General features: G+C 35.8%; 1 protein-coding gene across 4 annotated transcripts in view; it reads right to left on the reverse strand.

Annotated features, from left to right (window-relative positions):
• Nucleotides 1-6825: 6825 nt before the first annotated feature.
• Nucleotides 6826-13817, reverse strand: part of LOC137245646 (solute carrier organic anion transporter family member 74D-like) — a 49246-nt gene continuing 42254 nt past the window's right edge. For all 4 annotated transcript variants that reach the window (XM_067776642.1, XM_067776640.1, XM_067776641.1 and 1 more), the window contains 5 exons: nucleotides 12744-12950; nucleotides 11313-11463; nucleotides 11042-11245; nucleotides 8452-8771; nucleotides 6826-8393 (listed from right to left, as the gene is read on the reverse strand). In XM_067776642.1, coding sequence (XP_067632743.1) covers nucleotides 8219-8393; nucleotides 8452-8771; nucleotides 11042-11245; nucleotides 11313-11463; nucleotides 12744-12950 — 1057 coding nt within the window. In that variant the 3' untranslated portion in view covers nucleotides 6826-8218. The remainder of the gene's footprint in view (nucleotides 8394-8451; nucleotides 8772-11041; nucleotides 11246-11312; nucleotides 11464-12743; nucleotides 12951-13817) is intronic.

Genomic DNA, 13817 nt, shown 5'->3' on the forward strand with positions numbered 1-13817 from the left:
TTGATATCAAATGAAAGCTGTTGCTGGAGCTTTTAAGTAATTTTCATTGTGATATTCGATTTAGTCGCATCCACCTGGAAAACTTATAAATATGCATGCGAAGCCAAAATAAAGACATGAATTAATAATACCTATTTACATAAGTCCTATTCGATTTGCCTGAAATTTGGTATATAAATTTGGCTATATAAGTATTTACGATGCTTTTTTCCGGGAAGTAGACCAGAAACGGACTGGGACTGGGTTTAGGACGAGGACTGGGACTGAGACTGAGACTCGGAGTGGGACTGGAACAAAATACACACCACCCTCTGGGACTGGCAATAAGATATGAAGAAGAATGAGAATAACTTGACAGCAGAGAAAAGAGAGAAGGAGACGGAGAAAGAGATAAAATGAGACGAAGATGGAGATAGATGAAGCGAAAAATACGGAGGGAGGAGTGAATTAGAAAAAAGTGTAGAGGGGCGAGGGCAGAGTTAGACGAAAAAGCTTATTAAAATGTATGCAGATATACCAAATTTAGGGCAGAACAACGTCTGCCGGGTCTGCTAGTTACTTATAAAATAACTAGGCTTTTTATTATTATTCATCTATTAGGGGTATTCTCTCTGTCTATAAATCATAGAAAACGTAGAAAGTTTTCCATTTTACTTTGAAAAGTTTTCTGCATGCAACAGCAAAATACATTTGTGGGAACATTTTTTATGGTTTCTACATTAGATATTTATGCTTAAACCAAAAATATATAAAACAAAGTAATAGTGAATTTGGCAGTTATCTCTTTTCTGTAGGAATTCTCGCGTCAAATGAAAAAATAATTATGTATCCATGTAAATGAATCAAACCCATGTATATGTGAATCATATTTGAATAAAGCGAATTCAGTACCAGGCGGTGTTATCCCATCAGCTGATTGCTTATTCTTGATATTTTCCATACAACGCATTGGTAAAACAATGTCAGTCAATCCAAATTAATACTTATTTTCTTTTGACTTGACATTCTTCAGCACGGGCCATCGGGTTGAATTCGTTTTGCCATTACCTTGCATAGATTCACCTTGGGTTTGAATAGAAAATTTAGAATTTAGAAGAATTTTTAATTGAAAAACAAATTTTTTTTGCACGATCAGATCGTTCTCAGCGACTGAGAAAATTGCCCTTTAAATTATTCAGTTATATTTTCAGTTATTCTCATCGAAATTTTTTTAAGGTATACATATATTTTTTCTTCGTAGACATTTACCAACATTAGGGTGATATTTATAAATCAAATAAACGCTTTTTTCAGTCTCGCCCCTTCAAAGATTATAACAAGGTCAGAACAAGTAAGGAAGTCTAAGTTCGGGTGAAACCGAATATGACATACCCACCTGTACACTTGAAATGCTGTTATTGTTTTTATTCTGAAGTAATTTTTCTTCGAGTTATGGCTCCCGAAACATAGAAAATTGCTTAGTCATAAAAGGGACGGTGTCACGCCCATTTTTTTAAATTTGAAGTTTTTCCTATTTATTGCTATAAATCCACTTGGGAAATGAAATACCATTGATATAAAGCTTTTTTTTCCAAAGACATAGCTTATTTTATTCGTCCACGATCCTTTTAAAAATCTTTTAACCGATTTCGTTAATTTTTCTTCAAAGCATTACTTATAGTAAAAGCAACCTCTCTGCCTAATTTTGTTACGATAGGTTTAACGATTTTTGATTTATGATTAATAATATTTGTAAAATTGACTTTATCACAAGTGAGCGGTGCCAAGTCCATTTTAAAAAATGTTTTCAAATTTTTATCAAGAGTCTCAATATCAAACAACACGTCAAATTTCAACATTCTAGGTGTATTATTTACTAAATAATCAGGTTTTTTGTGTTTTCCAAAATGTTATATATATAAAGGGTGGGCGTGGTTATCATCGGATTTTCATTTCATTTTCAATAACAATCTATTCACGGTCCAGATAAGCTCGTGTGATAAGCTTTGGTGACGATACGACGACGACGGACGGACGGACGGACGGACATGGCTCAAGCAATTTTTGTTTCGATACTGATGATTTTAATATATGGAAGTCTATATCTATCTTGATTCCTTTATACCTGTACAACCAACCGTTATCCAATCAAAGTTACAATACCCTGTGTACAAGTACAGCTGGGTATAAATATAACATATGAGTTCGGTACCGGATGGAAAGGGACAAAGTGTGTCGCACAGGGTTCAAAGTTAAGATACTTCTATGGATATAAAAAAAAATTAAAATTGGTAAGATAAAATTTTTCGATTGCCTCGTAAACATTGTAACCTCGCAAAAGAAAACATTTTTCGTGTATTTGTTTGCGAGGTTTATAAGGCTTACAGCCTTTGCGAGTGGTTTGTGAGCTTTCATAACCGGAAACGGTTAAAGGGGCGGTTCATTGTGGCTAAAGTTTAGCTGTTAATAAGTATATGTGCATATACTAGTATCTTAACTTAAATTTCTGAATAAAGCTGATCATTAAATCTCTCTCACAACTTTTCTGTTAAAAGCACCAGGAGGCTCCTTCAATTTCTGTTTACCACATATTACAAAAAATAACTGTAAGACCTTGATTTTTGTTTGCCGAGGGAGGACTTAATCTTTCAATTACCAACTCAGTACAAAGTAGTAAACGTGCCTTTTTAATCGACAACTAATGCAAATTGGTAGATTTAAAAAAGATCAACATCTCTTTCATCTGTTAAGGCTTCCACTTTTCTTGCTGTCAATTTCGATTACCATTAGGAGAATTTTCTGGCAAGGGACTTGAGGCTTTCGTTGCGGCCCTGGACTTAAGGTACAATTCCAGCTAGACGCTCGCCAAAATATAGATCTTCAATGCCGCACCCAGTACTTGTTGATGTAAGACAGCGTAATTCCATCGACGTGAATGTCCAATATGGTCGACATCTTCCATGTCCATGTTTTATTTAAGGTCGCCGAGGATTTGGTCTATGACAATGTCAGATTTCCCGAACGAAAAAACGGGGAGATAGTCGTTGGCTTTATAGCATAGCTCATCGGTGGGAAGGGAGCTTCGATATGTGAAGTTAAACAAAAGTGGGGATAGGACACCACACTGAGGCACCCCTTGTTGAATTATTCTGGGTTTTGATGTTACGTTCCTGAAGTGCACCGATGCCTGCCAGCCACACTTATAATTTTCAGCACACCTTTTGAAACTGGGAGGAAGGATGGACCCATCCAAATCTTGCAGTAACTGCCAAAAAAACCTATATTTTCAAGTTATAAGCAAACATTTTTTCTACTCAAGCTAATTCGAAAAGAGAAAAACTGTCTGAATGAAAGTTGTTGGAAATGTTCTGAACTTATTTTAGCTGTAAAGAAAAAAAGAATTTTCCGTAAGAAATTTGTTAAAAATGATATCATAGTAGTTAAAAGTTCATTTTAGTCCAATTTGTCATAATTTAAGCCTTATATCTCTACTAAAATTCAAAAACACTATAGATATTACTACAGATTCTGAAATGTACGTAAAATACCTTTAAAGTAAGCCCAATATGATATTTTTCCTATAATTCTATAAGAAGCTATGAAGATTTTTTGGCCAAACCGTACATTCAAAACATCTATTTTGCAAAGGTGGGGACTACGAAATCGGACTTAGAGCTATGGTGTCTTCAGCAATTTTTCTTAGAATCATCTTTAGATTACGTTTTTGCCATACTCCTGATGGGAAAAAATCCATCCATCCAATTTGACCCGCTCTAATGTAAATATTGCTACCTGATAATACCGATGTCGAATGCGAAATTTGCAATTTCATAGTATAATCCTCATGCTCTATCGAACTGTACGATTACTTTCTTCCTGAACACTATAGATTTCCAGATATCCATCATGTATTTTGTCGTATGTGCAACAAATAAGGAACATACGACATTTTTATATTCAAATTGATGATTTATTTTGTTAAGAATACAGTTGTCGTATGTCATACAATTTTAAATGCACTTATATACATTGAGCATGTCAAGTAACAAATACAGCTAATAGATGTGAGTTTAAATAAATATATTGGTTTTGTTTATACTCCATACCATTTATTGTTTTTTTTTGGTGAAGGAATCGAACCAATTAAAAGAAAATGTGATTTCACTTCTGCAAAATAACTACTTTGGCCGAGAAACTTTTTTAGAAGGGGTCTACCACGTTATCCCCAAATCAAAAATCCCCAAACAAAATCCCCAAATCAAAATCCCCAAAATCAAAATCCCCATTTTATGTGTGAAATAAATTCAAATTAGGTTTAAAATTGCCGCGACCAAAAAAGGCTAATAATCCATACCAATTTTCTGCATAGGCGGCCTTCGGCCGCGCTTATAAAAAATAACCCTGGGCTACGCCATGCCAAGTCCGGGTGTGTGGTATAACCGTGGCTACCGCCACGGAGATGTCCCTCTGCGTAGTACACGCTTCTGTTAGCTTGTTCCAATTAGAGCGACTAGAAGTTCTATATGTGGACAGGTAAAAATATGTATTGCCAAAACGTGAATATATAGTTATACATACAAAAATATGATTGAAAGAGGAAAGAGATATTGCTATTTTTTACACGGTCATAATATTTATCATAGCACTGGGATTTTGTGTATGGGTATTTTTTTTCTTTGGGGATTTTGCGTTTGGGTATTTTTTTTTGGGAATTTCGTGGCACTCCCTTTTAAAAGTAGCTACCGGTTTTAGTAGATATGCATTGAAATAGTTGTAATATAAAATTCAGTTAACTATATTTTTGCTTGTTGCCGCGCTTGTGGTTAAAAAAGTGAATTTTATATCAAACAAAAACAATGAATAGTTACATGTCCGCAAGCGATTTTTCATCGGATGATGAAATTTTAGATCCTCCCTTTAATATTGAGGAAGAGATTGGCATGGTTCGTTCGAGTATTCGTGTTAACTCTAACCTGGAACAAAGTGCTAACAATTGTGAAAAAAGAACATCTTCACGCACTGGGAAAAGTGGGGCACGAAAGCGTCAGAGACATCCAGAATCATGGAAAATCCTTTCGCGAAAAAGGAAAGAAATATGTAAATAGGAAAGGTGTAGAACGCCCTGCGGTAAGTATGCGACCACCCTGTAAGGAAAGCTGCATTCGTGATGGCAGAAATAAAATTACAGAGAGTGAAAGGAGGGAGATAAACTCAAAATTTTGGCAGTTAAATTCCATCGAAATACGTTTATTGTATGTCAATTTTGTCAAACCAACAGTAATAAAAAGGCGTCGGTGCACATCTAAAGATAAAGAGAATTTTCGCAAAGACAAGAGTTTCCATTATTTTTTTTGTATATATATATTTTGATGTCTTTTTCCTGGGGCTTTCGGTATGAAGGCCAGCACACTGTCATGCCATACAAGAGCGGCCATTTATCCTAAGCGACCATTTTATCAAAACTGAGCTAACTACCTACCTTGTGGTCCATAGACGTCTATAGATATATTCACTTGACCTTTCGTCGCATCTTTTGAATGACAGTATTGCCATATTTTGTTTCTCTCATGGGATCAAATTCTAATTATATCGCCAAACGTCGTAAGTAATTTTCTTCAACAATTAAAGTGTATCTTTATATTCATACATAGTATATTCATATTTCCAATATGCTTTTTGTCGTATGTTCAATGGATTTTTTTTTTGGAAAAAAAAATGTAACATACGACAAATGTATTCTGGAGAAATACGCTTATAACATATTTGCTATAATGGCGGCCACCGTGGTGTGATGGTAGCGTGCTCCGCCTATCACACCGTATGCCCTGGGTTCTCACCCCGGGCAAAGCAACATCAAAATTTTAGAAATAAGATTTTTCAATTATAAGAAAATTTTTCTAAGCGGGGTCGCCCCTCGGCAGTGTTTGGCAAGCGCTCCGGGTGTATTTCTGCCATGAAAAGCTCTCAGTGAAAACTCGTCTGCCTTGCAGATGCCGTTCGGAGTCGGCATAAAACATGTAGGTCCCGTCCGGCCAATTTGTAGGGCAAATCAAGAGGAGCACGACGCAAATTGGAAGAGAAGCTCGGCCTTAGATCTCTTCGGAGGTTATCGCGCCTTACATTTATTTATTTTTTTTTTAATTTGACTCTTCACGCTTAGTGCAATACTCAGTCCACAATCAGTCCAAAATTTGAGAAAATCCACAGGGCCATTTTGTAAATATTTTCTGTTGAACTCCTGAAAAATCCAGATTTGTAACATTAGACATCCATATTCTGAGGTAGCGATATGTATAAACAGTTTCTAGTTCCGGTTTTCTTGTAAACAGACATTTATTAAATTTTTTATCTTATTATTTATCTTTCATTATACAAACAATTAATTAGTTCAACAAAACGTATATATTAATAGATTTAGATACTTTAACCATAATAGTTTTGTCTACATACAAACAAATATGTGTGTGTTATGTAATTTATGTAAAATAGTAAAGTAAATATGTACATATAACAATTTTCGATTTTTCTATTAGAATGTAAAAATTTTTTAAAAAATGTACGTGAACTAACTCTTATTATTGCAGTATAGCCGCGAACAATGTTAAAGTGGCAATCATCATATGATGTATTAAGTCAACATCCCAATTCCAAAAAAATGTTCTACTCAAAGTTTACTATAGGTCATTTTGAGAACTTATTTGTGCTTTTGATATAACAACAGCGTTCCAAAGGTTATAATAATTATGACAGTAATTATTACTTTTGATAAAAAAAATTGGGAAATAATGGACTAGTCACAACTTCTTGTTTGTTTAACGTTTTTACAAAATAAGATGTTCTGCTATGTTTTATCTGGTCACTATTTAGACCTTTTTCTTTGTAAGCCCCCGAACTACTATAAGGATATATATATTTCAAACTTAAAAATTGCAAGAGACTTTGAAAGAATATTCGAAATAAAATTTAATGATTGGTGACTCTGTTTTCTAGTCCAGTGGTGCACAACACTTCGAATGCAATCGCAACTTTATTTTTTAGGAGTATATGTTTATGTGGTTGTCCATAGAATCAACGCATAAGATGTTTACTGCTTGAAGTACAAGCTAAAACTGATTGACTGCTTGCTTTAAGGTCGCGGCACAATGTTCATATAGATGCGTTTAACACAAGCTTATGCATTCCAATGACATCGCCACAATCAACCAAGATGTTGCGTTTCAGAATTGGCAATTGAAGTTTATTTCGCTTTGCCCATTCACATACAAAATTTCGCGAAGCACTGTTACAAATATTCTCCCTATAGAACAAAAATACTTACTAACATATTTTGTGTCGTATTCGATTGTTAAATTGAAGTTTTTAATTGCGAAAAATGTTAGAAAAGTTGCCAACCAGTGGGAAAAATAATTTCACTTCCAAAGTGTGCCAACACCATTAGCCAAAGCAAATGTTAAATTCTTTTTCTTATGATTTGCTTCCAACAAAATTTGGGAGTTGGCTACTTTTCCATATCAGATGGCGCCAGTGTCGCTCAATCTACCGTTTTCCATAAAAATACGTTCAATCTACTCATAATGCATAAGCTTGTGTTAAATTCATCTATATGAAAAACTGCTTATGTGACGGAGCTATTATTGAATCTCTGTCGCTGCGCTCACAGAACGTGTAGATCAGTGGTCAAGAAAGCGAATATAAACAAGAGCTTCATCCGATATTGCTACTCTGCTTGTTCAGCGACAACTAAACGAAAAAGAATAATAATACGTGTGAAGTGACACCAATAATTATTTCACTAGCCGACGACCACTGGTCTAGTAAAATCTGTGAATCCTGATAACAGCAAAAGATTTTAATAAAGGATGGTTATAATTTATAACTTCAATTTCCCGATCCAGACGGAAGACGTGCTGGATCAATGTGATAAAATTTTGTGTGGGGTGAATTGTCGCTTACTACGCCATTCGGGGCTATGCTTTTCAATAGTGATTATAAACTTACTGTTATATGCACAAATATTTGCTTCCACTTTGGTTGATTAGCGTCGACTTAACAAACTTCATTTTGCATACATAACATGTACATACATACACATATGAGCTATTAAATTGTAAATATTCTTATATTTATATTTTTTTTTTCATTTTGCTTTATGAACCATTCACCCATCAAATACACTCACACACTTGCATTTTAATTTAAGAAAGTAAAACAGTAAAATGTATATTAAGCTTAATAACATTTATACTTCCATGTCCTTAGTCGAATGTACATCTTCTTCATGTTTTACAATTTGCAGTTCAACCTCTTTGACTTCTTCGTCGAAAATTTTCAAATCTTTCACATAATACCAAACGCCCACATCGAATAAAGCACCAACAGCGACGAATACCGAAGCCGTTATATTGAGTATGTATCTAGAGGTAAAATATTTTCAAAATGCATATAGATATAATAATGATATTCTTAGCATACCTTAGTGATTCCGGATCATAGAGCCAACAATTTCCCTTATTTGAACATGTTTTACCCCACACGAGACATAGCCGATCCAGCACCCAGCCGAAGAAAATTGGACTCGGTATAAACGCCATCATGGACATCATCATCATGCCGAAACCCATTGCAGCTGTTTTGTCCTTTTCGGGTACACAACGTACAGACACGAGGAAATTGGAAGCGCGCCCTGTTGCACCAATAAATTTCAGGCAACACATTACAGATAGAAAAGTGACGAATTGTACAAAACAGTTGACAGGACATGCGCCAGTTATTGCTTGACCACCTAGAAGGACCTGTATATATTTTGAAAAGTATTTGTATATTTTAAAAAATGTTGCATGTGTGGTTTAGAAAAACTTAATAACAAAACGTTGCAATATACCCTCTATACCTAAAGTTCAGATCCAAATCCCGGTTTTTTAAGGTAGGTACTTGAGGTATCCTCAAAACTTAGCAGTCTATCATATGAAGGGTAATCACGAAAAAGGTTGTGATATTACACATGCATGGAGTATTCGAGGGAAAAGTTCTCCAGGAGGTATTTGGGCCCTTCCGTGGTGGAGAATGTGGGTATCGAAGGAAGTTTAATTATGGGCTGTATAAATAGAAGCCCAAAGGCTTCGCTAGCTAACTCATACTGTGCGAACCAAATAAGGCGCTCCGCTCCGGCTTAGCAATTATTCATATCGACACCCGTTTTTGAAAGCACTGAGTTCGGAGAGACAGGTTGAAAAACAATTTGATATTCCTTGGTGCTTCCAATTGGCGTAAGTTATCGAAAAAATGCAAATACTTGGCTTGACATTTTAGGAAACGACCAACGCAGCTTTAACGATATTGCGTATTATCATTAACATAACAGCTAAATATTTAAAACCATGAAAAATTTTGCCTATCTGGGAATCAGTTCCAATAAGACCGCTTATTAGTACTTCAAATTAAGTAGCCATTAGAGAATTTAAGTCTTCTCTAGACGAATGAAGCACACGCTATATAAGCCAAACTTCGTTCCTTTTCTAATAAAACTATTGTAGTATTCGAAGAAAGGGTTTTCCGGAAATTTGTAGATCTCACCGTTTTGGCGATAAACTACAGAAGAAAATAGCGGAGAGCTTTATGAGTGAGATAAAATTAACGACTATGTAAGGTCATGCTATGCAAATAACCGAAAGTACTACAATCGACACTCATCGGTGCAAACAGAAGGAAATGGATATTACTGCTGGGATAAAATAATCAACTGGTGAAAGACCTAAAATAGATTGCTGTTTCCGCTTGGGTTGAAAACACAAAGGCAAAAGGAATAAATGGATACTTGTAAGTCATGGCGTTATTACGGTTGCGCGGAGTTTAAATAAGCAAACTATTAATAAAGACAACATGATACGCCATGTTATTATAGCGATAGGGGATCAGAATATACCCGCGGTAGGTATGCCTGTCGTAAGAGGCGACTAAACTACCAGATTCAAGGGGCTGTGGAGCGCAATCCTTCAGGTTGCCAGCGCAATATATAGCTTCTCCAAACCCAATTGTCAACCTCACCTTTCCGCGGCGAATCCTGTTTCACTAACAGACGAGGCTCTGGCGACCCCAAGCTCCTCATGGAACTTGTGGGTGGGGATGTAGGGAATGGCCTGAAGGTTTAATGTGGCCACATAAATCGTTCCCGAGATGGTCGGGCTAGCGCCTTAATGGTGCTACGGTACCGGAGCGTACCGGATCTGTATCCGGCAAAGGACCATCACATCGATAACACTCCCCAAAGCCTTCCGGGAGCAACCTTATCGCTACAACAACAACATGGTGATGGTCCGCTGCCGGATATAGATTCGGTACGTTCCGGTAACAAATGCCATTAAAATGCAGGCCCGACCATTTCGATAAAAATTAGATATGACCACATTGAGCCTTCTCGCTCCTATACCTCCTAGTTAAATGAGACACTTGGGGTCGCCAGAGCCAATGCCTGCTGAATATGTGTATGATACATTCATATTTGAAACAGGTTTCGCCTGTGAAGATATTAAGCTTTGCATTGAGCTTATCTTTATCTGTCGCGCTATGTTATCAGATTATTTCATTTTGTGTGGATCAGAGTTCTTGAAGATTTTTTTATTGACTCACCGGTCCATCGTGGCATCTTTTAACAAATAGCTGCTAAGGGCCTTTTTCACCATCTTTAGTTAAGTTAGAATTTAACTGGAGGATAGCCATCCTTTAGATAGAGTAATTTGTCAGCTTCACCTTCACCAATACCGGGCGACTAACCCTTTAGATAAGTGGATAATTGTGGGTATAGTTTAGAACCAATCGCAAAAATCGATTGCTGACTTTTGTTGGCACTTTTTCCTCGCACTTAACTGACAACTGATGCTTCAAATAGTATGGAGAAAACGAAACTTTCGATCAATGACAGATAAGTGACTAACTTAAGATGGTGAAAATGGCTCTTTAGTATAGATTTTAGTGTGTGACCAAACTTCGCACATCACTGGTAATCTACTATTTAATAATAGCATAGATGTACATATATCCTTAAAATAATGTTATTTCAACTTACATCCGGATACGCAGTTTTCAGTGAGATAGGTAATGATGTGGTTAAAGGAGTAGTCTCTAGTTCATGTAAATCTTTTCGTTTAGTGTCATTGACGTCATGAGTATTTATATCGGATTTCAGATCAATAACATTAAGGCGTTTAAATAAGGGCTTTGAACTTGTATTAAAACTATTATTTGGTATGCAAGAACAGTCATAATAAATCTGTAAAATGGGATAAGTTTATAATCAGCAATGATAAAAAGCTAATTCGATGTTAATTATGTATTACCTTTCGTCCACTGGCAAGCTTATATTGTTTCTTACAACCCGCATGGCATGGAGATATATAAGTCATATTGTTTTCACCGCAAACTGGTGAGTAACGTACATAATCACAATGACAATCTGAATTACAGGTGGGTGCACTATTTATGGCAGTTCTGTTTGTGAAGATGTAAACGTTATATAATATTATGTTTTCTTATACTCAGCGTGCTTTGCACACAGAGTATGTTAGCTTTGATTGGATAACGGTTGGTTGTACAGCTATAAAGGAATCGAGATAGATATAGACTTCCATATATCAAAATCATCAGTATCGAAAAAAATTTGATTGAGCCATGTCCGTCAGTCCGTCTGTCCGTCCGTTCGTCTGTCCGTCCGTCCGTCTGTCTATCCGTTAACACGATAACTTAAGTAAATATTGAGATATCTTCACCAAATTTGGTACACGAGCTCATATGGTCCCAGAATAGATTGGTAAATGATTGAAATCGGATGATAACCACGCCCACTTTTTATATATATAACATTTTGGAAAACACAAAAATCCTGATTATTTAGTAAATAATGCACTTAGAATGTTAAAATTTCACATGTGGACTGATATTGAGACTCTCGATAAAAATATAAAAAAAAAATTTTAAAATGGGCGTGGCACCGCCCACTTTTGATAAAATCAATTTTACAAATATTATTAATCATAAATCAAAAATCGTTAAACCTATCGTAACAAAATTCGGCATAGAGGTTGCCTTTACTATAAGGAATGCTTTGAAGAAAAATTCACGAAATCGGTAAAAGACCACCCCCATTTTTATATAAAAGATTTTTAAAAGGGTCGTAGACGAAAATAATAAGCTATATCTTAGCGAAAAAGAGCTTTATATCATTTCTTTCTAAATTGAATTATAACATTAAATTGGAAAAAACTAAAATTTTTGTAAATGGGTGTGGCACCGCCCCTTTTACGACTAAGCAATTTTCTATATTTCGGGAGCCATAACTCGAAGAAAAATTAACATAATGTAATGAAATTATGTACACATATTTTCCTTATAGCAGAAACTATTTCTAGTAAAAATGGACGAGATCGGTTAAAGACCACGCCTACTTTTATATAAAACACGTTTAAAAGGGTCGTAGACTAGAATAATAAGCTATAACTTAGCAAAAAATAGCTTTGAATTAATGATATTTCACTTATCAAGTTTTATTATAAGAGGAAATGGCGAGACTTTTTTTTTAAACAGGCGGTGCCACGTGTTATGTAGAAAAGTAATTTATCTGCAATGAAATGTACAATTGAAGCTCACTCTGAGTATATAATGTTCGGTTACACCCGAAATTAGCCTTCCTTACTTGTTAAGTAATATAACGTTACTGTTATAAGTGACATGGTTTTAAATTTTCCACTCAGTTTTGTGGTTATATCAATTACCTGTCGTGTATGTTGACAATCACCGACTGCTCGTTACCTGGACAGCCGATAAATGCATATGCCAAAATGCCACCTACAGTTAGAAAACCAACAATAACATTCCATGCTGCCATATAACGTGCTCGTGGTTTATACCGTGATATCACAAACCCTGACAATAATACACCAGCAGCAGAGAAAGCCAATGCCACGGTACCGGTAACCATGCTATGGGAAGAGAATTGAAAAGCTTTTATTTATTATATACACACAATTGTCGTAAAATTATTATTGTGTGGAAATTAGAATTTTTTAAGCTGACGACAGAGCCTTGCTTTCATATAAAGATAGAAAGCTCTGCAATTAATTCTTATGGAAAATTCTAAAAGTCGCCAGAGTGCCAGAAACGTTTCAAGCTTGTAAAATATATGAAATAAAAATCGCTTCTCGCCTAGCATTGCTTATAGCGAGCACTCTGCCGTTTGCCTTATATTAATTGTATCTTCGTCAGCATAAACGGCAGGATTTGCCTTTTCGATAAGTTTCTTGAGGTTCTATTACTCTCATTAACATCCCTTTCTACTTTATCTTCCATTTCCCCGTCTCATTCCTCATTTCTTTAGTTATCTGCCCATCTCACTCTATTTCTTCCTCTCCCTTCCACTCTTACTTAGACTGCCACTCCCACTTCCACTTAGAAGTAATGCATTGGCGATCATTGCCACCGCCAATAACATCGCTCTATAAAACGAGACAGTTAAGCCCAGTAACTGGTTATTAGAGAGAAGTATAGCTAGTTCTGAGCTCGTTATGTACATTTTCTGTAGGGTATACGGTATCCGGTATGAGAATTTAATCGAGTCATGGTTGCATTAATAAAAAGAACCGAATGAGCAATGAATAATGAATATTTAAAATCTGAGGCGGGAATCCTACCCATCATATTCATCCAGTCCAGTATTGATCCCGTACGACTGAACCATTTAAAGCGCATTCAAAACGTCTGCAAAGGGGGAGAATTGGAATTTCGTAGGACGTCACAAAAAAAGTCAGTCAGCAATCAAAACGACAACGTGTTCTGAATACCGTCATGCA

The sequence above is a fragment of the Eurosta solidaginis genome, chromosome 3 (genome assembly GCF_040869045.1).
Source record: "Eurosta solidaginis isolate ZX-2024a chromosome 3, ASM4086904v1, whole genome shotgun sequence".
Lineage (NCBI taxonomy): Eukaryota > Metazoa > Arthropoda > Insecta > Diptera > Tephritidae > Eurosta > Eurosta solidaginis.